General features: G+C 45.4%; 2 protein-coding genes across 19 annotated transcripts in view; one reads left to right on the forward strand and one right to left on the reverse strand.

Moving 5' to 3' along the window:
* The window catches only part of TBX4 (T-box transcription factor 4), a 33304-nt gene extending 26923 nt beyond the window's left edge, over positions 1–6381 (forward strand). The window contains exons 6-9 of one of the 3 annotated variants that reach the window (XR_010349202.1): positions 1172–1260; positions 1579–1820; positions 3800–5344; positions 5382–6381. Coding sequence is in view for 1 of the 3 variants with exons in the window: in XM_064394233.1 (XP_064250303.1) it covers positions 1172–1260; positions 1579–1820; positions 3800–4425 (957 nt within the window). In the remaining 2 variants the exon portion in view is untranslated. Of the gene's footprint in view, positions 1–1171; positions 1261–1578; positions 1821–3799 lie in introns of all 3 variants that reach the window. The other 2 variants (XR_010349203.1, XM_064394233.1) reach the window with 2 other exon arrangements.
* A 1218-nt stretch (positions 6382–7599) lies between these two features.
* The window catches only part of BRIP1 (BRCA1 interacting helicase 1), a 105109-nt gene continuing 86741 nt past the window's right edge, over positions 7600–25967 (reverse strand). For 4 of the 16 annotated variants that reach the window (XM_064394228.1, XM_064394231.1, XM_064394229.1 and 1 more), the window contains 2 exons: positions 9048–17614; positions 7600–7689 (listed from right to left, as the gene is read on the reverse strand). In XM_064394228.1, coding sequence (XP_064250298.1) covers positions 17522–17614 — 93 coding nt within the window. In that variant the 3' untranslated portion in view covers positions 7600–7689; positions 9048–17521. Of the gene's footprint in view, positions 7690–8629; positions 8785–9047; positions 17615–25967 lie in introns of all 16 variants that reach the window. The other 12 variants (XM_064394230.1, XM_064394219.1, XM_064394225.1 and 9 more) reach the window with 11 other exon arrangements.

Here is a 25967-nt window from a genome sequence, read left to right on the forward strand (position 1 = left end):
ATGTCCCAGATGAGCCCAAATTCTTTAGTGAAGATCCTGTGAGGAGCCTCTGGGGTCTGCAGGAGGGGGGGATGGACACTGCCCTGAGCAGGGGACACAGGGACCTGCAGAAGTGACAGCAGGCAGAAGGTCTCACCAGAACCTCAGTGTGGTCTGGAGAAAATCTCAACCTCGGAGGAATACCTGAATGGTTTTATTTATTCTCTTAAGCATCAACAATGAAAAACCTGGTCTGGGTTTCTTTTAGAAGAAAAACAAACTGCTGAACTATATTTAGCTCAGAAAACTCCTGCTAGCAAGAAGTGTGGCTGTAAATAATTGTATTCCTAAAGAAAAAAAGGAGGATAGAGGTTACCCCTGGGCACAGGTCAGGGAGGGAGGTGTGTGATCCCCCAAATCCCCTCGTGGGCTGGATGAGGCCAGGCCCAGGTGACGAGGAGGGACTGAAGCCCTGATCCTGCTCACGTCAGAGGAAAACCACGATCGCTAAATAACAAAATGAAATTAAGATGTACAAACCTGCTGTCAGGCTGTGGGTTTGGAAGGGTCCTACTCTTCTTGTGGTTCATCAGCTGCTTGAGCTTCCCTGGAAGAGTTTGAGCCCTGGAGGCTGCTTAAATTCACATGTCACCACCTTCCCCTGCAGCACTGATAGCGGCCAGCTGTGCTCTCAAGAGTTTTCTTGGTAAGGGATATTTTTCAACATTGCTAAAAAGTGCATTTGTTAGTAACAGCAACGCTCTGGAAAACCATCCCAAAGCAGAACTGGCTGCTCTCCTCAGCCTTAAAATGGGATGCAGGGGGCTCAGAGCAGGGAGAGGGGCTGTGCAGGGATAAAAGAGTGTCTGAGTTGTGATTTTCAGAGTTAAAATGCCTGAATGGTGGCCATAAAGGTGTGTTAAATTGTAATGGAAATTAGGGAGAGCCACACCATGACAAGCAGGGCTCTCTAACATGGAAACAGAGGAAACCTTTTAATTCAGACAAATAAATTCTCTCTATCAGGACCCCAGAAAAAGAACAGAGGGCTTAGAATAAGACCCAGACCCTGCATTTCACAGGGGTCACCAGGACTGGGCCCCTCGAGACCCAGCAGCTCAGCCCTGCTGCTGCTGCACTTCTGCTCTGATTTGCTTTCAAACACTTTATTCTTGGTTTTGTTCTTTTCAAGATAACCCAGCTGAAAATTGAGAACAACCCCTTTGCCAAGGGCTTCCGGGGCAGCGACGACAGCGACCTGCGCGTGGCACGGCTCCAAAGGTACCTCCCTCCTCCTCCTCCTCCTCCTCCTCCTCCTCACGGGCTGCAGCTCTCGGGAGAAGCAGCTGAAGGTGCCAGAGTGTTGCTGGTGCCCGAATGGCACTGACACCCTCAGAAGGCCCTGCTGGCACCCCGTGCTGCCAGCCTTGCCCACGCCCAGAGCAGCGCGGTGAGTTCATCCTCTGAAGCAAAGGGTGCTGAAGTCACTGGCTGGAGCTGCTCTGGGAGAGCCAAACCAAGATTTCCTCACCCTGCTGATGAAATTCTGATGATGCTGACCACTGACTAACAAGCTTTAATTCTTCTCACCTCTTTTAGCAAAGAATATCCAGTCATTTCCAAAAGCATCATGAGGCAGAGGTTGGTGTCCAGTCATGGCCAGCTGTCAGCAAAGCCAGATGTTAACCCTCTCCATGGGAACCACCAGAGCCTGCAGCATTACCAGTATGAGAATGGTGCTCACATGCAGTTTGCAGCTTCAGATACTCAAGATCTGCCACTCAACACCTTCACAGCACAGAGAGATTCAGGGCTCTTCTACCATTGTCTAAAAAGAAGAGGTAACTCGAGTTCACAGTTATAAAAATATAATAGAAAATCAACCTGAGACCATGAGTTTGGTTTGGATTGGTCTCTTGGGTCTTGATCTTCAAAATTACTGCTGTGGTTGGAGGGTTTTGGAGGTCAGGAGGCAAAAGCTGCTGTTTGGAGCAATTTTTAGTGGGTTCCATAGAAGGTAAATTCAGACTCTGAGACAGAGCTGAAACAATTAATTAGAATGTGTAATTCAAATGGCACAGAGCTTCAGTGGAAAATGATCCATTGTTAGGATCAGCTGAATTCAAAAGTGCTTGCAGGAGGCCATTAGCATTACCAAAATTCTACACTTTCCAAGGCAAAGCCATGAGCAATTCCCTCAATGTCTGCAGGCCAGTGGGACTGTGGGAGCTTGGTATGAGCAGCCCTTTGCTCTCATCCACTAATTCTCAAATTTAAGTGAGCTGTGACTGCATTCTCTTCCTTTTAGTCCAGCATCAGATGAGATCATGGCATGTTTTAAGTTAAATGGAAAAATTTTGCACAGAAGAAAAAAATCCTTCTATTTGCATGTCTCACTGCCTGCTAATTTATTTAAGCTGGGAGAATCCTCTGATCATGGCTAAATGAAGAATCTAACAGCACCAGTAATGAGGGCTGCAAGGCAAATGTGTAATTTTAGCAGATGTTTAATGTGCAGATGAATTCACTAATTCATCCAGAGAATATTCCTAATAAATAACAGAAAACTGCTGGGGAACAGGGCCATGGTCCTCAGAGGAGGAGAGGGGCTGTGCAGAGCTGAGGAAGGGCTGCTCACTGGGAAAGGGCTCCTTTATCTGAGATATTTCTGCAGCTTTTGACGTGAATATCTGGGAAATGTAGAGTCATTTTTGCAATGACAGGAAGGCGGGCTGTGATAAGAGCCTTTAAGAGACTCCTTGAGTTTGTCAGGAGGAGCCGTGCAGGAGTGCAGGGCCCTCCTTATCTGGGTGAACGTGGAGTAATCCCTGATGTGAGAAGAGTCCCTCACTTAGGCTGACAAATGTCACCGGAGCGCTGTGAGGCCGCGAGGATTAGCCTGCCATTTGCGGCACAATGTCTTTTTGATGTTGTACATTGTTTCCCCAAACTAAGACGGTTTAACTGGATTAAGCCGAGAAAGGGCAACACTTCAGTGCCATAACCTCGGCCTCCAAGGGCACTCCCCATTCCCAGCCCAGCGCAGCAGAGCCGCTCCTGAATGTGAACTGGATGTGAATTAAATGTGAATTGAGTGTGAACTGAGTGTGAACTGAGTGTGAGCTGAATGTGGACTGAATGTGAGCTGAATGTGGACTGAGTGTGAACTGAGTGTGAACTGAATGTGGACTGAATGTGAGCTGAATGTGGACTGAGTGTGAACTGGATGTGAACTAGATGTGGACTGAATGTGAAGTGAATGTGAATTGAATGTGAACTGGATGTGAATTGAATGTGAATTGAATGTGAACTGAATGTGAACTGGGTGTGACTGAATGTGAATTGAGTGTGGACTGAATGTGAACTGGATGTAAACTGAATGTGAATTAAATGTGAACTGAGTGTGAATTGAATGTGGACTGAATGTGAACTGAATGTGAACTGGATGTGGACTGAATGTGAGCTGGATGTGAATTGAATGTGAACTGAGTGTGGACTGAATGTGAACTGGATGTGATCTGAATGTGGACTGAACTGAATATGAATTGAATGTGAATTGAATGTGAATTGAATGTGAATTAAATGTGAACTGAATGTGGACTGAATGTGAGCTGAATGTGAGCTGAATGTGGACTGAATGTGAATTGAACTGAACGTGAACTGAATGCGGACTGAATGTGAATTGAATGTGAACTGAATGTGAATTGAATGTGAGCTGAATGTGAACTGAATGTGAACTGGATGTGAACTGGATGTGAACTGAATGTGGACTGAATGCGAATTGAACTGAACGTGACCTGAATGCCAATTTCTCTTGCAGAAAGCGCTCGGCACCTGGACCTGCCCTGCAAGCGCTCCTACCTGGACGCCTCGTCCTCGGTGGGGGACGATCACTATTTCCGCTCGCCGCCGCCCTACGAGCAGCCGATGCTGAGCCCGTCCTACTGCGGCGAGGTGGCCCCCAGGGAGGCCTGCATGTACTCTGGCTCCGGCGCCGACATCGCCGCCGTCTCGGCCGTCGACGATTTACCGCCTCCCCCTCCTCCGCTGAGCTGCAACATGTGGACTTCAGTGGCACCTTACACCAGCTACAGCGTGCAGGCCGTGGAGACTGTGCCCTACCAGCCCTTCCCGCCGCACTTCCCCGCCGCGCCCGTGCTGCCGCGGCTGCCGGCCATGGCGGGCCAGGGCTCGCAGCCGCCGGGGAGCGGCCCCTTCGGCGTCTACAACCAGCTGGGCCCGGCCGCGGCCCGCGAGCGCGGCCCGGCCGCCTCCTTCCCGCCCCGCGAGCGGGTGCACCCGGCCGTGTGCGAGAGGAAGCCGCCCTCGCCGCACCTGAACGCGGCCAACGAGTTCCTGTACTCGCAGGGCTTCTCGCTCTCCAGGGAGGCGTCGCTGCCCTACCATTCAGGGATGGGGGCTGTGGAGAACTGGACCGACGGGTGAGCCCGCGCCGCGGCCTTGCTGCTCCGGGACGCTGCGGGCAGCGCTGACGCCTGTGGGTAACTTGCACTTCGGTGAGACACGCGTGCGCTTCCAGAGGGATCTGTGTGGGTGAAGAGCTTGTGTCTTCAGGCACACACAGAGTTCCGTCTCCTGTCTCAGGGGGCTGGATTCATCAGGCTCTTAGTGACTCCCAAATAAATTCATTCTTGTGTCTTCATCCAGTAGAAACCATCTTGACTAACGAGTGACCTAGCTAGTCATGTTCTTTTGCTTGTAACGTCAAACATCCGTGAGCAAATTTTGGCTATTTGGGAAAAATACGAGCTTCGCTTTTACGGTCCTTGGCTCAGGAAGCCGCAGCCTCCCGAGGCTCCGAGGAAAAGGCCGCTCCAGGACTGCCGTGCAGCGCTTCTCCAGCCCTTCTGTCCGGGGATTCCCGCTGCTCCGGGGCCGCGGGCACGGGACCGGCACCGTGCACGGACGGCTCCCCCGACCCCACGACACCGGTCGTGGCTGTGGGAAGCAAAGTGAAGAGTTAAGTCCGAGGCCAAATTCGTTGCAGCGTTAGGAACATTCCCAGTGTCTTCAGACTCCCATCCCTTGATTGAATCACATTTGCTTATTGCAATATATTTATGAAGTTTAAGCTTAAAAGTCGCTAATACTTTCCAGAACCAATTTCTGTATTTGCTGGTCCTTGATTTCTTTCGTATTCAGCTGAAACGTGCCTTTTGTGCTGTGTTCTTTCCTTTTGCATCTAGCTCAGACAGAATTGTCTTCGGCCTGAAGGAGGCCTGGAGGAACATTTCCTAATGATGGGTGGGGAGGGAAGAGCTCCCGTGGCCCGTCAGGCTTCACAGTGCACAGATATTTGCAGAACAGGTAAAATCTTCACAGTGCACAGATATTTGCAGAACAGGTAAAATCTTCACAGTGTACAGATATTTGCAGAACAGGTAAAATCTGTCACCAGGGCACTCGTGGCTCCCTTTGCTCACGGTGGAAGGTCCGGGCTCACTCCTGGCTGTGCCCTCTGCTGTCCCTGTGAGCTCCTGGGGGATCCATCCCAGGGTGGCTCTGATCATCCTAGAGATCCTTTCCAGCCTCGGTGCTTCTGGCAGGGGGGGAAGCAGAGGGACAGAGGGACAGAGGGACAGAGCTCCCACTGCCCTGGCCACAGAACTCTGTCCTGCAGTGTCTGTCCTGCAGGGCTCCCAGCTGTGCCACCAAGGGGACACCGAGGTGAGCTTGTTCCACTGCAGAGCACAATGTTCAGGCTTTGGTCATTGACAGTGGGGTTTTATTCCATTGTTTCCCAAAGGGGCAAAGGCAGAAAGCTGAAATGCAGCTTTGGAGCGGGGAGCACAAACACCTCTGTGCTTGGTGAGTCCATCCCAAGGAGGAGCCTGGTCTGGGGGGGCTGTGACACTCCCCGAGGTCACATTTCAACCAGGACAGTCCCCTGCACCCACTCAGCAGAATTCCTGGGTGGCTGCTGGGGATTTTGTAACCAGATTTTGGAAATCACTACAATTTTTGCATGCTGAATAGCTATTTATATACATATATATTTTATATATATATATATATAAAAAATTATATATATCACAAATGCAGGCCACGTGTCCAATTCAGCTTTGCTTTTAACAAATGAAATACTTAATAAAAATGAATGTTGCAAAGGGTTTTTTTTTTTGAAAGACATCTATTTAAATTTTTTTTATTACACACCTTTGATGTAAAAACTAAGAATTGGTTAGACAAAAAAACATATATACTACAGATAAATCTTTATTAGAAACCACATTAGATACAGGTGGTATGGAATTTTGAAATGTTTGTTACATAGCATGGACATTTTATTTTACATATCAGAACATAAAGTCATTTTACTACTACAAGCTGTCTCTGGGTGCATTTCAATAATTAGTATAAAAATGTTCCATGGTGAATTCAGATGCTTTGTCTCTCTTCCGTCTCCTGCTCCTGGCTACACCAACCTCCCACTTCCCCAGGTCACACCCGGCCCTTTTCCACCACCTCAAGCTCCACCATCAGGTTTTAGGTGCCCGTGGGTTTATTTGGGATTTTCCAGGTGTTTCTTTGCTTTAGGGGTCCCTTGAGTTGGTTTGAGCACTGAGTTAAAAGCAGCCTTGGCCCCCAGAGCTCCAAAGCACTGAGCTGCAGTCCAGGGACAGTGGTGAAGAACCAGAGGAGGGAGGGAGGGGCAGGTCTGGGGGTGTCAGTGCCCAGAATTTGCAATGCTCAGCTCATTTCTCACCTTGACACTGCATCAACACTGACCTGACAAATGGAACCCGAAAATGAGTGGGGTCAGCCCAGGCTGCAAAGGAAAATCTGCCTGGATCTTCTGCTGTTTTCCAAAGGTGACCAACACAATAACAATGTCATTTTTAACGAATAATCACTCTGCTATTTTAACCATTTTTCATGTACCTTCTGCTCACCCATGCAGTATTTATTGATTTGAGGCAGTTTAAAAAGTGATTGCTGTAAGAATCCTCCCAGAACCTTTCAGTCAGTGCAGGGGGTGTAGAGAAATCTTGGCCATGGAATTGCTGCAAGTTTTACCTGGCAGCCTTTGCAAAGGGCTCTGTCCCACAGCAGCCACTGGAGCTGATGAGTGCCCTGGGAATCCCTGTGCCAAACCATGAGCTTTTCCTTGTAAAAATAGCACAGGGTATTTATGAGTACAGGACCTGATTGGGAAAGGCTGAGTTAGCATAAAAATGTGCAAAATTTGGATATATGCTAATCTGGTCATCTGGGTTCCTTTTATAGTCACTGGAGAGAGATCAGACATTGAGATTAAATGGGATGAATCATTCTCCAGTGACAATCTTTTTCCACTCAGAGGAATCCAGTTCCTTAGAGCAGATTTCCCATTTCCAAATGGCTCAAAAAGTCATTTTAGTGGCATCCCCCTCCTGTGTGACTTTGACAAAAACATTGGGACAACACTGAATTATTTACATTACAAATCCCACTCAAGATGTGCACAGGCAAAAAAACCCCCAAAAACATAAACAAAAAACCAAAACAAACAAATCAAACCTGGTGGTGTTAATTTATGGGAAGGAAACAGGTTGTTCTTTTTTAGTTCACTTTATGTTTTCATTGAAGGTTTCTAACCTGGCTGTGTGTCCAGTCCCAGGTGAGGCACCCAGGTTCCATCTGATTTCTCCTGCTTTTCCCACCTGGACAGGCTTGGCTGCTCCTGATGCTGGTAGAGCAGGATCCTTCCTGGGGATGAAGCAGAGCACAGCAACCCTGAGTGTCCTGGAGGATTTGCTCTGTTTGTTTTTCAAATCAGAAACACTAAACTGGGGACATCACTAACAAAAAATCCCAACAACCTGCACAGCTTTAAAAGAGATCAAGCGTGCTTACTGCGTCCCACTTTGATTTACTGCACTTGAAACAGCTTTTCATTCTCAAGAATGTGGAGGTTCATGTGTGTGAGGCTTTTCCAGCCCCGGAGCTGCAGCCTGGAATGGCAATCCAAGCTCAGGGAAACCAGGCCCATTTCAAATCAGATTAAAGCAAAAATTAGCAAGTGAGAAAAACCTGAATACACCCGAGGACCGTTTTCCATTGATGTGCTCTAATCTGTGCTAAAAGGCCCAGGGAATTTTTTAATTCTGTTTTTCTTGAAGGTAGATGTCCAAATTTCATCTTGGCCCAGGCAGGCTCAGTTCCAGCACCCCAGCAGCACTCGGTGCCAGACTGAGCTTGGACTTCCCTCCAAATAGAACAAATATTTGTATCAGCTTGCTGAGAATGTGAGTCACAGGAATATTTGCCAAAATTTAAACAAGCTAAACTTCAGTCCTGCCAACAGCCCCACCATTCAATTTGGCATCGCTGGCAGCTCACAGGCTCAAGAGGGGCCTAAGTCTGGAAGAGCTGGGTGTTTTTGGCAAACATAAATTTATTTTTCTCTCTCTCTACATTTTGGAAAATTTGTGCCTCTCTGTATTAATTTATGATGTCATTAAATAATTCTTTTTGCAGCTTGTAGAGAAAGAATGTTTCTTTTGAAGATGAGAACTCCCCTGAGGATGGTTATAGTGAAAAATTCCAGCCAGAGGGGAAAAAAAAAACCTCCTCTCCCCTTGGCCACTCATGTTTCTGCAGTAGTGCTTAAACAGCAAAAATATCTACAATATTTTAATTTAAGGACCTGCTCCAAGGAGGTGCCATGCACTTGACTGTGACAAGAGGCAGCCTAAATTCAGTGTGACTGGAGGGATTTATTCCTGTGATAGCAGGCTGGGAGAGAATCTTGAGCCTGGGACTTGCTGGTAGAAAACATCACGTTTTGAACTGATTTGCTCTCTGCAAAGAACAGGATCAAGATTAAAAATTAAAGAAAAGGAAATCTTGGGAGTGGTACAAGCAAAGCACAAAGCCTGGTCCAACATGAACCTTATTTAATGTGCAAAGCCTGCCATGAGAGAAATTCCTGTAAAACTCTGGGGCTGGGGTGGTTTCATCACAGGGTTCACAGCCCAGCCTGGTCCCACTTAAACCAGAATTAAATTTAAGCCTGGCCTGGGCTGCTCAGCCTCACTGGACATGACAGGGGAAGGTTTGTGCACCTTGGTTGGGTTTTGTGGCCCAGTCCTGCCAGGAGGATCCTTCCCTGGCCATGGCCAGCAAACGCTCCTGGCTGAGCACTCTGGGAATGGCAGGTCAGCTGTCCCAGGGGATTCACAGCAGCAAGGATGGAAAATTGCCCTCCTGAGCCCCTGCCCACCTTTGGAATGTCCTGAGAGAAGGAAATAAAAAAGAGATTAATTAGTGCAAATAACACCAATTCAATTAAAATCAGGATAATTGCAGGTTTTGTTAATTAGAAACTCATTTAATAAAAGAAAAGCAAACCCCACTGGAATGAAAAGAGGAGGAATAGCTGCAACAGGTCACAAGGCTCTTGTTCCACTGACAAATACTGATGGGAAAGAGGTCTGAAGGATTGTTTGGCAAATGCCAACATTTTTCATCTGGGTTTTTTTTGTTGTTGTCATTCCCAGCAAACACAAACTTTTGGCTTTGAACCACACATTGCTGCAGTTTGGATGAACATTTCAGTGGGGCTGTATTTACAAACTGGAGGAAATTTGACTTTTTAATAAGAAAAATTAGGTGGAGTGTCAGCGCTGTCTGCTTGGGCAGCTTTGCTTTTAACAGTCCTGAAAGACAAAATCTGACAAATGTGTTTTCTAGCTGGGAGGTTCCTGATAAGAGGACTCTGGGCCAGGTTTGTGTGCTCAGCCCAGCCCTGGCAGCAGGGAGGACATCCCTGAGCATCCCCAGAGAACAAGACGTGCAGAGAAAATTCCTTACAGGCAGCAGTGCCTGCTGCAGCTCAGCACACACGAAAATCCTGCTTTTGTGGTTTCATGCCAAAATCCTAAAGCTCAGTCCTATTTCTGTTGAAGTCAATAGGAAAACTTTTACAGACTTCAGAGTAGCAGGAGCAGCCCTTTCATCTTCCCCTCACTGCAGCCTTGGCTGTGCAGTGCAGCTCAGGAATGAGGCACGGAGTATTTGAGTTTGATGGATGACACAGCCACACTGAAAACTGCAGTTTGCTCCTGCCCAGGGTGTCTGAGCAGCTACTGGAGAATAACAAAAGTCTGAATCTGATATTCAAATTAGAAATTTAATATTTTAGTATTTAATACTTAGTATTTAATATAATAAATATAATAGATAAAATATTTTGAATTAGTATATTTATATAGTATTTTATATTTAAACATTATAAATATTAATAGAAATATATTTATATATGTAAATATTATAAATATAATATTTAGTATTTGATATCAGCTATGAATCTAACACATGGAAGGACAGCTGAAAATGGAACAGAATAATACCCAAACCATTGATTATCCCCTCTAAATCCAAGAGCTCATTTTAGTCTGAAACTTTGGAGCAGATTGCCCTGGCCATGAGGAATCAATCACGGGACATCCTGGAAAGGTGATGAACTTGCCTGGTGCACCAGAGTAATGGGAACCAGTTGGAGTGCAGGGCTGGAGGCACAGGGGACAGGGCAGGGATGGCAGTGGGGACAGGGAACCTTTCCATTCACAGTAAAAAAATCAAAGTACATTAATTACATTTATTAGCCTCAGTGCCTGACCTGATCAGACACCTCTGGGTGAGCACTTGCTCTAAGCCTGACTCATGAGAACACCAAAGGTGATGGAGTAAAAGGATTTCATCCAAATATTCTGCTTGCAATGAGTCTGTTCTTCCTTCTCCCCTCCCATGACACAGGCAGTTCAGAGCTTGGGGGGTCCCCACTGCCCCTCACCCTTCCCTTCCCCCATCCCTCATTCAGGCAGGGGGCAGGAGCAGCTGCCTGGGTTCTGTGCAGGATCAGAGGGCAGCTCTGCATTTACATCCAGCACCAGGACTGAGCCCTCCCCAGCAGTGCCAGGGAGGGAGGGAGGGATTTTAGCTCTGGGGAAGCCTTGCCCAGGCTCCCCGGGCTGGCAGGGCTCAGGAGGGCTGGGGGGTTTGCCTGGGAGGCAAACATTGTCCTTTCAGACATCCAGGACACGCAGCACGAGGCAGGAGGGCTGAGCCCTGCCACCCTGGGGTGCCCTGCCCATCCTCCCTGCAGGGACATACATAAATAATAGATAGAAACAAGGTGGAGGTTTTAGGGCCATGGCTGATCCTTCTTCGTCACCTTCCCCACGGGTTTGGGTGGCTTTGTGTAATTGGATAGAAAAGTCCACACTGTTGGTTGTTGGGTTGTACCCTGGGATGCCCTGCCCATCCTCCTGCAGGGACACACAAACCTGCCAGCAGCACAGACATTCAGTGCAGGGTGTGGAGCCTGAAATGCCCCAGGGCTGAGGGAATCCAGGAGTGAGAGCTGGGGGAGCAGAGCAGGAGCTCCCCGAGCTCAGTGCTGCTGCCAAACCCTGGGTGCAGCAGGCACAGAAGTCTCCAAGATCTCATTTGGGCCAACTACAACTGAAAATCAGCAGAAGTGAAGCTGAACCCCCAACTCACCTGAATTCCTCCTGGCTGGGAGAAAAGAGCTCCCACTGCAGGCCATGGACTCCATGGAATCCAGGATTTACAGATGCTCCTACCCCCAGCCCTTAGTGAATGGGTTGTTTCTCTCATGCATAACACAGAAATAACATCCCCTCACCTCTGGAAGTAGCTAATTAGATTGTCCCCAAATCAGTTTTCATCCTATTAACAGCAAAAGAAGGGGAAGCAGGAGGTCAGTGACCAGGAATTAAATACAGGGAAAACATGAGCTGGAAAACTTAAAGGCGAGAAAGGGGGGGGAAATAAAAATAAAATAAATATAAATGCTGTTTTCTTGCCAAGGAGTTGCAGTGTTGGATGAGTTATAATCAGGACTATGGAGAGGCTGAGCTTGTTCTCTTCACTTCTTTTTGCTGCTTCTCTTCTCATCACACAGAAAGAGCTGTGGATAACACAGCCATGCTTCTCACAGCTCCAAAACCAGATCTCTGAAGATGTGCAAAAAAGGAGAGAAATCACTTTTATCCTATCTAAGACAAGCTAAACATCCCCCTCCTCCTGGGATCTTTTATTACTCCTCTGGTTAAGTTTCAATTTTTCAGGTCCAAGGGCCAGTCCTGATCATCACATTGATGTTAATAAAAAATCCTGTTAGTTTCCAAAGGACAGCACATTCTCCTTGCACAGGTACTGTATGACCCTGCTGACAGTCTAATATGGCAACAATTCCTTCCTTGGCTCTGCCACCACACTCAGAGGTTTGCTTGGAAATTCTTTGTTCCTTTCTGTTGTTTCTTCCTGAGGCTGAGATCCTTTGTGGGGCAGTGCTTCCTTGGCTTGGTTTTCCACTGAGCTCCTCTTGTGTCCTTCCCAGTTTTCCTTTCCACAGACACTGCACTGCACCATTCCAATGAATCATGCTTTCTTCTAATAAAATATTATTTGAGTCTGATGCCAAAGGCCAGATTTCCATAAAAGAGATTCAGAATGAGTAATAAGTACAACAAAAAGGATTTTTATTCTTCTGTGTTTCCCTCCCCACTCTCATTTTTGGGGGTCAGAGGCTCCTTAGAAGACCAGTGGCACTGGAACTGATATTTTATATCTCCAGTTTTGCTTAAGAGCTGCCTTTTCTTTCACCATTGAGGTGTTTCCACCTTCTCACACTCTGAGCAGGGCCATCAAGAGCCAGTTTAGTTCTTGGTTTAACAGAATATCTCTTATTCCTCTGACCTTTCTCACCCCAGCTCCTACAGCCAGGAGCCAGAGGCTGCCAGGGGCCAGCACAGAGAACCCCCAGGAAAAAAGACTTTTCCCCAAGGGAAATCTGCTTATCCCCCTCAGCCTCCCAGCTCTCCTCTTGGCAAGGTGAAGAGCCAACAGGAAAGTGTTGGGGCCAACATTTGGGCCATCTGCAAGGCAGAGCAGGGCTGGGCAGGCTCCCTGCAGCAGGATGGAGCTGGCAGGAGGGACGTGGCTCCTGCTGTGGATGGGCTTGCCCAAACTGCAGCAGGGCATGCAGGGCAGCAGAGAGCACAGCAACCCCCAGCCTGGAAATGCACCCAGGATTAACTGCAGGGATGCACAGAGCAGCTGCTGCAAGGAGCCACTCAACCCCAGCTCCTCTGCCATGGGCTTTGTTGCTAACCTGGAAACATCTCCAGCTCTCCAAGGTATCAACAGTGCCTTTCATGTGCTGGTGCCATGCCCTGAGCAGGGAACAAGTGGGAATTGCCAGTGGAAAGTGATAGTAAAGGCTGTCCTCACTTGTGTTTAATAGGGTACATTCCTCTTTGTAATATTGCTGAAAGTCCCTCAAATGTAAGTGAAATAAAAACTGTTCTTTTACTTACTGCTAATAACAGCCAGTCACGCTGTCCTTGAGAGCCACACATAAAAACAGTCAAGAAGTATTTTCAAGTGGTAAAATACTGCACTATAAATGAGACTTCTGGAGATGTTACCTAAATTAGCCTCGTTCAAATGCCTTTGTGATATTTAATCATAATCATAAAAGTCAGAGTGCTTTTGCCTTTCCATCAGAAACCAGCCTTAGATGTTTTGCTAGTCCCAGCTCCACACTGGCTGGGTGTCGTGGTGTATAATTTCATAGACACAAAGACACTTCACTACCATAGCTCTCATTATTAAACAATATATTTTAATTGTCACCACCTTTCTCATATAGGCATGGGCCAAATCTGCCCTTATTGGCTTCAACTGAGCTCCACAAGGGATGAATTTGGCTCAATATATATAAAAATACAGCAAGTCGAGTAATAAAAAGAAATGTTTGGGTTTCTTTTTTTACAGCAGCTGGGTTTTTTTGCCATCTGAACACACATGCCTGGCCAGTAAAATCCCCTGATAAAGGACTGAAGTGTTTAAGAGTTCATATGCAGAATAGCCCATGGTGTTTAATTACAATAGCAAAGATGCCATGCTATAAAAGACTTTCTTACCTGGAGAAGGGATCCATGCTCTCCAGTGAAGCTTAATTACCCAGGACATGCTGAGTTTTCCCCTCTGGCAATAACCTCTCACACCAATAACTCCACTGGTTCTTTTGACATCTCAATAGTTGAATATTGTTAATTTTTGCTCTAATTTCCTTGTTTGGGTTACAGCTTTCCAGTGGTTTGCTTCTGCTGAAAGTATTGAGCATTAGAAGAGCTGAATCCCTGGGACATTCCTCTTCCTTTCTTCCACTTTTCCCTTGGAATTCTGCTCTCTCAGCCTGCTCTGGCACTGCTGCTCCCCCATCTCCTTCCCAGCATACTTGGCTCCAGATGGGGATTTATGCATTTCCCCTCCTGTGATCCTTTCCTGCTCCACCAGCAAAGCTTTCAGCTTCATCCCAGGCCCAGAAGATGCAAATTTCTGCAGAATGAATTGACTTTAGACTTTAAAGGCAGAGCTTTATCTGGCTGCCAACACTCCCCAGCCATGGCTTTCACAGCTCTCACACAAACACAGGGCACAGCACAGTAAAAATCCCCATCCAGCTGATGTTATTGTGGGGACACCCAATCTTTGTTATTTATTGAGTTATATCAGATTTACAGCTCACATTTCTGCCCAGCTTTTATTGATTCATAAAGAGAAGATTCCATTTTTTACCTGGAAAATGCTGCTTTTTGTGGGGAGGGAGGAAAGCTCTCCCTGGGAAAGCGCTGGGATCTCAGGCCATGATTTAGAACCATCACCTGCATGATCCTCCTCATCCTCACTCCTGCATCCTCAGCTTTTGATGGAGCCAATTTCCTGAGTGCATGTGAAAGCCTGTGGCTGCAGCCTGGAACAATCCTACCTCAGTGCTTCCCTTCTGTTGTTGATCCTTTAATTTCCTCCAGCCGGCTCCTGCAGGGGACTCACAGTTTTATGCTGCTCCTTTGGACTAATCATTTACAACTGCCTTGAAAAAAACCAACCAAATCCCTCCTGTGTGCTACTGCTCCATGCAAGGGTCACTAATTGGGATGTACTTCCAGCCAAAAGGCAACACAGGCTTAACAGCAATTCACAGCAGCCTGAAAATTCTGCCCAAAGCTTTCTAAGCAGAGCAGTTCTGTAGAATTTTACTCTAAAAATCAGGGTTGCAATCCATAAAATTCCTCTGCAGTGCAGATTTTCACACTTTGAAAAGCCAGGCCAGCAGAAAGGCAGATAAAAGTGATTAATGGATGAAATGCCAGTGCCAGGATCTGCCCTGGTGGTTGGGAATGTTACACACAGGGCTCTGTCATGGGCACAGGTCTGGGTGTGGAAAATACAAACCTGAAAAGCATCTGCAGTTGCAGATCTGGAAGAAAGGCACAGGCTGGATTGGAAGTTTAAAACCATGTGCCTTAGGGGGAACTGTTACCTAATGACAAAACAGGAAACAAGATGAAATACAGAAGGGACATGCATTAATTCCTCTGAATTATTGATGTTTGTGGCCTGTAAAATGGAGATCAAAACAGTAATTTTATTATGTAAGAAAACCAATATTCATTTGAGGTTATTTTAGTAAAAATATATATTAAATTCCAACTTAAAGCTGAGAATCTAATGCCCAACTCTTAGGCAACAGCCTTATTAATTTATCATGTTAATTATGTAATCACAGCTCCTTCCAAATCCATTTTTAATGGTGTGGCTTTTTGAGCTGTGCTAATAACAACCATCACAACAGTTGTGACTTAAACACACAGACATGAATGAGCAGTTATTATATTTTTTTTTGGTATTTCCATACATTGCAGGTGATAAAATTGTTCTTGAAGAATTATTTTATTGCATGAAAGGGTAAATTTATACAACAGTTTGGTGCATTTTACACACCAGCAACCACAACAAAATATTGCTAAACTTTTCAATGAATACAAGCACATTACTTGCAGTGAAAACAAACCCACAGCAGATTTGCAAGAGCAGAAATGGGGTTTGCAGCTATTTCTGGCTGTATCAGCCAGTCAGGCTCACCCTGAAAATCAGCAAATCCAACCTTTCACATGCTCATGATAAAAACCTGGGATACAATAAAAAAAAAATATGCTGGCATCCTAAACAAAGTGTATGCCAAGCTACTTTAGGGATAGAAAGGAGATTTTAGGGGACGGAAGAGAAACTTTAGGGGAAGAAAGGGGACTTTAGGGGACAGAAATGAGATTTTAGAGGACAAAGGAGACTTTATGAGACAGAAGGGAGACTAGAGGACAGAAAGGAGACTTTATAGGACAGGAAAGAGACTTTAGGAGACAGAAAGGAAACTTTAGGGATAGAAAGGAGACTTTAGGAGACAGAAGGGAAACCTTAGGGGGAGAAAGGAGACTTTAGTGGACAGAAAGGAGACTTTAGGGTACATAAAGGAAACTTTAGAGGAAGAAATGAGATTTTAGGGGACAGAAAGGAGATTTTAGAGGACAGAAAGGAGATTTTAGAGGACAGAAAGGATTTTAGGGGACAGAAAGGAGATTTTAGGGGACAGAAAGGAGATTTTAGAGGACAGAAAGGGGGCTTTAGGGCACAGACAGGAGGAGCTGGAGGGGCTGCAGGGTGCTTTAGGCCTGGCTGAGCAGGAGGAGCAGCACGAGTGCTGCTGATTCCTCCTCAGACATCAGCCTCAGCCTGCTCTGAGTGCAGCAGGAAGATCTGCATGGAGATCAGCCCTGCCCTCTGGCACGAGATCCTCATTATTTGAAGGTTTGTTTTCATGGTTTTTTGGTTGTTTTTACGTGTGCAGGGCATTTTAATGCCTTCCTACAAGGCTGTTTGCAGCAGCCCGTGGCTCTGCTTTGTGCTCCAGGGTTTCACCTCCACGCTGGCCACAGAAATATTTTCCAAAATTCCCTGTAAAAGTGGTGGATATTTCCTAAGAAAAATAGTGGGAGGTTTTTTGACCTGCTGTAATTTGCTGTTGATAGGGGAGATAGGACGTGGGGGTGTGTGTGTCCCTCTGTTTGTGGCCTGCTTGCAAAAAGGGCTTGTGCTCATGAAAGGATATTCTTGCTAGCTCAGTTTTATGGGGCTTTTATAGTTACATAAACAAATGGAAATGTTTTTATTTCTGGGTTTCTTTAATTCAGTTGAAATCACAGCGAGACAAAATATGCCAATGCTCCCCTACCAGGTTTTCAGGCCAGACATTGCCATGTGGGGTCTCTAAATGCACAAGAAATTAAAAAATGAGGCAATTCAAACTTGGAATAAAATGGAATCGATGAGAAGTTTTTGATATTAAATTACTTTGAGGGGTATGTAAGGTAAACAAACATTCAAAAGGGAAAAGGAAGATAAAACCACATTTACCAGCATTCAGAAAACCCCAATGAAATATTTCTTTTGAACATATGGTGAAGCCTTTGCTCTGTGCAGGCAAATGGCAGAACCCCACTGAGTTCAGTGGGGCCAGAACTTGTACCCAGGTAGCTCCTTCCCATCATCACACACAAATATTGTGCTGAACACCAGCTTGGTTGGGTTGGCATTAAATAATTAAAGTCCTTTACTTATCTGTCTCATTAGTCCTGATGAATACATGGCATTGATCAGCAAAACTCTTCTAAGATAAAACAGAATCTAAATGTCCTGGTTTCAGTTCTGGAGGGTTCTGTAGCAGCAAGCAATAATGAACAGAGGAGGGAAGCAGCCAGACCTACAAAAGAAATGGTATTTTAAAAGGACTGGATTTAGGGGGAAAAAAAAAGGATTTGCCTTTGTACATAAAGAGCTCTATTCATTAAAAGAAGTTTTTACAAATGTGGTTATTTCAAATAGTCCAAAAGTGTGAAATACACTTAAAATGAGTAAAATTTGTGGGTTTTCCTATGGGTTAAATATGTGCCATACTAATAAAGCTCTCCTCACACCTCTTCCTCCCTCGGAGTCTTTGGCCTCATTCTGCAGGATGTTTGGAATGGAGGGAGCTCAGCACCTCCCTGAGGGAGCCTGAGCCCTGCAGATGCAGAGGGATGTGCAGGAATGCTGAGGGCTGCACCCAGGGAGTGCCCAGCACACAGCACTGAGCTGCTGCCAGGAGAGACCCCAGGAGAGACCCCAGCACTGAGCCAGTCACAGGGACCAGAGACAGCCAGCAGCCTCAAACAGATCAGAAATCAGAGACAGCCAGCAAGCTAAAACAGATCAGAAATCAGAGACAGCCAGCAGCCTCAAACAGATCAGAAATCAGAGACAGCCAGCAGCCTCAAACAGATCAGAAATCAGAGACATCCAATAACCTCAAACAGATCAGAAATCAGAGACATCCAATAACCTCAAACAGATCAGAAATCAGAGACATCCAATAACCTCAAACAGATCAGAAATCAGAGATATCCAATAACCTCAAACAGATCAGAAATCAGAGATATCCAATAACCTCAAACAGATCAGAAATCAGAGACATCCAATAACCTCAAACAGATCAGAAATCAGAGACATCCAATAACCTCAAACAGATCAGAAATCAGAGACATCCAATAACCTCAAACAGATCAGAAATCAGAGATATCCAATAGCCTCAAACAGATCAGAAATCAGAGACATCCAATAACCTCAAACAGATCAGAAATCAGAGACATCCAATAACCTCAAACAGATCAGAAATCAGAGACATCCAATAACCTCAAACAGATCAGAAATCAGAGACATCCAATAACCTCAAACAGATCAGAAATCAGAGACATCCAATAACCTCAAACAGATCAGAAATCAGAGATATCCAGTAACCTCAGATCACAAATCAGAGATATCCAATAACCACAAACAAATCACAAATCAGAGACATCCAATAACCTCAAACAAATTAGAAATCAGAAAAATGCAGGAAACTCAAACAAATCACAAATCAGAGACACCCAGCAACCCCAAACAGATCAGAAATTAGAGATATCCAATAACCTCAAACAAATCACAAATCAGAGACATCCAATAACCTCAAACAAATCAGAAATCTCCAGCAACCTCAAACCTTCTGCCAGGCAGCCCCCAGCAGGCCTAATTTTAAACCAAAAATTGCCTGAATTCTGTGTGGGTGCTCAGACCTCGTGTCACTGCACAAGGCACCAAGCACCTCTCAAGTACATATAAATATATATGTGTGTGTATATACAAATAGATTTAAAATTATATAATTAATATATAATATAACATGTGTCTTAATATCAATATGCTAATCATGTCATTATATAATTATTATATAATTATATAACTATTATCGATTAACTAACATGTAGTATTGTATTTTCTATATAGTTCTATAGATAATATATTTATATAGATATAATTTTATATATACCTAGGTATAGCACATATATTGCTATATAATAATATATAACACATTAATGTGTTATTATATATTTATATTAATTATAATATTATTATATATGAATATAAATATATATAAACACACATGTATGTGGGGAGGCACACCTCACTCCTGACTCTGCTCTTTCATGAAGCTGCTTTCTGCAGGAGTGCTCTCCTTCATTCCTGTTGTTAAACACTTCCACTGTGTAAAACCACATCAGCAGCTTGTCCATGAAAGCCATCCCTGCCTCAGGTTTGGTGAATGGTGCAGGGCAGCATCCCTGGGGAGCCCAGAGGAACCCAGCAGGATTTACTGGCAGCTCCTTCCGCCTTTAGAATCTGATGGAAACCTCGCAGGACTGATCTGCCGGTGTGCCACCCTGCCTCACTGCTGGAGGAAAGCTTCCAGCAGCTTTGGAATGAAACAAAGGTGCTAAAATCTCATTATTTATAAGTAGCCAATTTCCCAGCTTTTGTCCTTGCAGTTTCAGCCACCAGTGCTGTGCAGAAGTTGGGATATCAGTGTTCAAATAAATAAGTTTAAAGCCATTTCCAGCAGTGTAACTCTGCTGTCTGCTGCTGCACATGTCAGTGACACACCTGAAATGTGACATGACATCTCCAGCGTGGTTTAGGTACAGAAAAATCAGACGTTCTGGGAAGCATGGCTTAGATACAAAAAAATTAAAAGCTGAATCTCTGCTGTAGCAAAATCCTCTCAAATGTTCATAGCACTTGGTTTAATGTAGCAAGAAAATGATCAGTCCATTACTTCACATGCACTGACCCAAGGAATCAGAATGATATTTTATAAAAGAATAGGGATAAAACCACATATGTTCCAGCCTCATGGTACTGTAGCACCCTTCACTAAGTACAGATTTCCTTTGCTTCATCCAACAGCAGAGAAGGAGAATTTAACAGCAGAATAATCTTCCTGAACACCAAAAATTAATAAATTTTTATTTATTGCTGTATATTTATGTCAGGAGAGACTAATGGAGGATAGAGCCACGTGTTTCCTGTACCCAATTGTGCTGTCTAACAAACAAAGTCCAGAGCAGGAATCCCAGAGCAGGAGTGATGTCTCACCCACTGCTCCAACTCCCTGGCCCAAAGGAACACACAATTCCAGCAGAGCCTCTTGGCCAGCAGGACATCAAACCTGGGTTTCCCCTTTCCTGATGTTCTGGGATGGGACAATGTTGGGGTGACCTCCAAAGCTGCTCTCTGCATGAAGCTGAGCCCATGAAACCCCAAATCCTGCCCTCCACGTCCTTCAGCCCTGCCAGGGCTTGGCCAACCCTCTCCAAAGGAGCCACGGTGGGACCTTCTCTGGATTTAGGCACTGTCAGGTGTTCTTTGAGCAGAAGATGAATTTCTCCCCTCAGAACAGAACATTTTGTTGTGATAAGTCCCCATCCAGCCTGGAAGGTGTTTGGAACATGGGGAGGTGAAAATGGGAGCAGTTACAAGAGGTTTTGTTCAAAAACATTTTTGTAAACGTTAAATAATCACGCTGTGCCAGCCACTGAAATTGTTTCCTTTCCACCAAGCTCACGCAGTGATTTTACAATATTAACAAAGCCACAAAAAATCTGCCTGAAATAGTAGCAGTAACCCTTAAAAAAATCCTTAAAAAACCCTTCACCTGAGGGGCAGCGCCCAGGAGGGTCCTGCCTCTCCTCTGTCCTGTCTGTGGAGCCATTCCCTGGCTGCCTGTGCACTCACAATTAATCACTTCTGCTTCCAATGATTCCCTTGCCTCTGGAACTGAGCTTTTCAGTGTTCCAGCCCATTTGTAAATACATCAGCTCACACCTCAGTGTTGTACTTGGTACCAAGATACCATCTAGAGCTAATCTGATCCAGGCAGGCTGGAGCACGGCTCCTTCCCATCCTCAAAAGGTGCTGGGCCAAAAGTCATCTTTTAAAGCTGCAGTAGGCCTTGTCCTGCTCTGGAAGCTGTTCCCTCCCCTTTTTGGCTCTGCAGGACCCACTCCAGCCACCATTTGACTTCAATCAGAGCTGTGAGTGAGGTCCAGAACTCGTTGAAAGCTCATTTATCCATCCCAGTTCACTCCCTGCATGCCCAGTAGCACTTTCTGACAGAGAGGTGCTGGGAATGGCTTGGTTTCCCTCAGAATCCATCTGTGGTACACCACTGTGTGCAGCCTGTGTGTTTATTGGATTCAGAGAACTGATTTTTAACTGGAAAAAAACTTCTGGGAGTCTAAACAGTGCCCTGGAACTGGGATTGTGGCACAGCTGTGGTGACTGCAGTCTGCTCACACAAGCACCAGCAGGGATGGCACCTCTCAGTTCAGCAGAGCCTCCGAGGCTCCGTGGATCCTGGATTATTTCCTGGACCTTTAGGACTTGGATTGACCTCCAAGCTGTTGTGTTTTCAGTTTCAATTATTTGTGAAAGCTGGAGTAAAGTCAGAGTAAGTACACAGCATCACACGCTGCAGGGAGATCACCTGAAATCTTGCTGCAGCTCTGCATGGAAAGAAATCTAGAATTTAAATTGTTTAGTGCAAGAAAAAAAATCACCCCTCAAATCCATCAGCAAAAGTTTCTGCAAAGGCTTGGCCTTTAAAATATGATTTCTACCACTTGAACCTTTACTTTGATGCTGCCCCAAGCAGCTGCTGTAGTGGCTGCCTGCTGCACTGGGAAAATCTCCTCACTCCAAATCAGTTATCTGCAAATTCCATGCTTCATCTGAGCCACATAATTAAAGAAAATTTCCAGGGATTTCATTGGTAAGACAATACTTCCAGCTTGTATTGCTCTGTTACCAGCCACAATGATCTCCAAATCCTTCCATAGCCTATCCATCATTTCAGTTACATTTCCTGCTCAGAGAGGATGACTTTTCTGAATCAATTTCCCACCTTTGGAAAGCCCTGTGTCTGCCAGCAGTCACTCTCCCTGCCTGAGCCCAATTTATTCTTTTCCAGCCCACCTTGTCCAACAACTGCAGCCTGAGAAAGGGGACTTGATTCCATTTCTTTCCCAGATCCCCATATACATTCAGAAAGTAAACTGACCAAATCTAGAGAAAAGCTTGAAGCTTTATCCTCATTCCTCTGGAGCTCAGCACTTTCAGCTTCATGTCCTCACATTCCCTGAACTGATTGAAGAACATTCCCCAGACATTTCTGAGGCTCTGGCCTGGCCAGCCTCAGAGCAGATTTTATGGCCAATTTTTTCATAAGTCTAATATTAAACTGAACTACTTCCTTTCTTTTTTTCCCAGCTGCCAATTTTCCTTGTTTCACAAACGAAGATTATCACTTTTCCTAATTGTACAGTAAGGCCAGGGATCAGATCAGGATTGCCCCTTTTCATCATTCATTTTCCAAGCAGGAGTTGAGTTTCAGGATTTGGCTGCCAGGAGCTCCAGTTTCTGCCCACCTTTCCAGCCATTCATCAGGGCTGGGGTTTGAAGAACATGCTCCTCCTGAAGCCCAGAGCTCAGATGGAGAGGGTTTGTTAGCTTGGAAGTTGATTTAAAATACCCCACCAGAATTATTCTTAAATTTCAAATTATAAATTTGGTTTTGCTCCTAATTTCTCATCTCACAGAGATCACTGGCTGACAATCCTTTGTTGCACTGTGGGCTTCAAATGTGACCTAAGATTCTTTGATTTGGCTCCAAAATGAATATTTTAACTTATATCTTCATCTGCCCCAGACTTTGCTCCTTTCTGCCATTTTCTGGGAAGCTCTGTGGGTGATGGCAGCCAGACCTTGGGGTCTGTATCCAGCCTTCCCACCTGGCCTGGGAATGTTCTAGATGTCCCCAGAACTTTCTTTCATATCACAGGTCTCAGTCCTTCCAAAAAGGGCTTCCAGATGTTGCAGATTCTTGTTGCAATTACATCTGGCTACCTTTGATTTCTGAGTCCTGCAGAAAACAAGGGACTTCAGGAAAAAAAAAAGAGAGAAAAAAAGAAGCAACAACTTCTCAGATACTGATGTTTAAAAACACTGTCTGGATGTTCTGAATTAATATTGTGTTAGAAGAAGCCAAATGGCTGCGTGCCAGGGCTCAACCCAAGGTGTATTTTTATGGCAAAGCTATAAACCCACAAAATAAGTGGTTTATAATGGAAATTCTGACACACTTTTAATATTAAGAGCAGAAATGTACTGCTTGTGGCAAGTGAGTATTTGACAGCTGCAGTGCTCACCTGGCAGCTGCAGTGCCTGAGCCATCCCTCCTGAAGGGAGGATTGCTTCCTCCTCATCTCATCTCATCCTGCTCCAGCCCTGCTCAGCCACTCATCCCGGAGCCTTTTCTGCCTGAGTGCAGGGAGCAGCAGCTCTGGGCATCCCAGAGCTCAGCCCTGGCTCCAGCAGAGCTCAGCAGCTGCAGGGTGGGAGGGTTCCTGTGCCACTGCTCCTCATGAGTGCCACTCACCACAGCAGACAGAGCCAGGAGCAGCCGTGGCACTGAGCTGCCAGAGAAACCCAAATCAGCCCTGGAAACCTGACACCAGTGAAACCCAAAACCAGCCCTGGAAATTTGACACCAGTGAAACCCAAAACCAGCCCTGGAAATTTGACACCAGTGAAACCCAAAACCAGCCCTGGAAATTTGACACCAGTGAAACCCAAATCAGCCCTGGAAACCTGACACCAGTGAAACCCAAAATCAGCTCTGGAAATTTGACACCAGTGAAACCCAAAATCAGCCCTGGAAACCTGACACCAGTGAAACCCAAAATCAGCTCTGGAAATTTGACACCAGTGAAACCCAAAATCAGCCCTGGAAATTTGACACCAGAGAAACCCAAAATCAGCCCTGGAAATTTGACACCAGAGAAACCCAAAATCAGCCCTGGAAATTTGACACCAGAGAAACCCAAAATCAGCTCTGGAAACTTGATACCAGTGAAACCCAAAATCAGCCCTGGAAACTTGACACCAGAGAAACCCAAAACCAGCCCTGGAAATTTGACACCAGTGAAACCCAAAACGAGCCCTGGAAACTTGACACCAGTGAAACCCAAAACGAGCCCTGGAAATTTGACACCAGAGAAACCCAAAACCAGCCCTGGAAATTTGACACCAGAGAAACCCAAAACGAGCCCTGGAAATTTGACACCAGAGAAACCCAAAATCAGCCCTGGAAATTTGACACCAGTGAAACCCAAAATCAGCCCTGGAAATTTGACACCAGAGAAACCCAAAATCAGTCCTGGAAACTTGACACCAGTGAAACCCAAAACCAGCCCTGGAAATTTGACACCAGTGAAACCCAAAACCAGCCCTGGAAACCTGACACCAGAGCTATGGATCAGTTCTGGAGAAAGGAGGGACCCTGAGCAGTATTTAGGATACTCTTATCAGATCATTGATAGGCTGTGATAATAATAGAAAATATTGGCAACAATGAGAAAGGGCTAAAATGAATTTTATAAGGTTGAAATATCAAAATGAACACTGTACCTAAAGCAGTTTAATTTGGGAAAGTCAAGGGACAGTTTTAGTCCCACGGGAATGTTACAAGTGGTCACCTACATTAGCAGTCTCCCATCAATAAATAATTTCTAACATATAAATATATAAAGGGAAAGCTGGAGGGAGAATTAGATCTGTTCAGCTGACAAAATCAATCCACTGGTGTGTGCTGGCTCTGGATCTGCTCTGTCTCTCTGCCATGTATTAAAGCTGAGATTTCCAAATATAATTCAGGGGTTCTGGATGCTTTTGCCATCCCAAACATTTTGATTTGCAGTCACATTCTTCAGGAAACCCCAGAAAGGAAGGAGTCAAGGTTTGGCTGCCAGAATGGAAGCAGAGACCTGTGTACACACACTTGTACACACAGCTTGAACTTATTTCATACTGCACACAGCCCTTGCAGAGAAAGGACTGTGAGCAAAGGGAAGGAAACCTAAACAGCTGGCAAATAAACACAGGGTGATGGATTCAGCTCCCCAAGCAGCATGAATGCTTTCCATGCCATAATGCACAGATTAACTACAGCAGCAAAGAACAATGCAGAAGCCTTTTAAAATAAAAGAAAATGAAAACCAAATCACACGTTGCTTAAAAATAATCTGTCTGGAGATGAATTAAAACATTTGTGACTCTGAAGCAGAATTCACACCTTTATTTCCAGCATCTTCAATTAACACCTCTAGGAAATTTAACCGAGTTAAATGAATGTTCTGGAGGGTGTGCTGGGTCCAGGGAAGCAGAGCCTGGGGCACACCAACTGCCTCCAGCCTTCAGGAGGGTCTAAGAGCTCAAGACATCAGCAATTTTTACTTGCATCTTGAGGATATTACTCACAAATGTACACTGGCTTAGCTTGGTAGGTTCTAAGGGCATTTACAGCATGCCCAGAAATTAAATCAAAGACAAAAAAAGCCATTTGTTGTGTGTCAAATCAAAACAGCCTGCTGGGCTCAGCTGGGAAACGCTCTGTGGTTCTCCAAGAGACTTCCTGGGAAACCAAACCCTGCTGTGGTGGAAGGCAGCACTGAAACACCAGCCCAGCACTGAAACACCAGCCCAGGACTGAAACACCAGCCCAGCACTGAAACACCAGCCCAGCACTGAAACACCAGCCCAAGACCAAAAACACCAGCCCAGAACCAAAAACACCACTCCAGGGCCAAAACCAAACACCAGCCCAGGACTGAAACACCAGCCCAGCACTGAAACAAACTGGGGAACAC

Source organism: Passer domesticus, chromosome 19 (genome assembly GCF_036417665.1).
Source record: "Passer domesticus isolate bPasDom1 chromosome 19, bPasDom1.hap1, whole genome shotgun sequence".
Lineage (NCBI taxonomy): Eukaryota > Metazoa > Chordata > Aves > Passeriformes > Passeridae > Passer > Passer domesticus.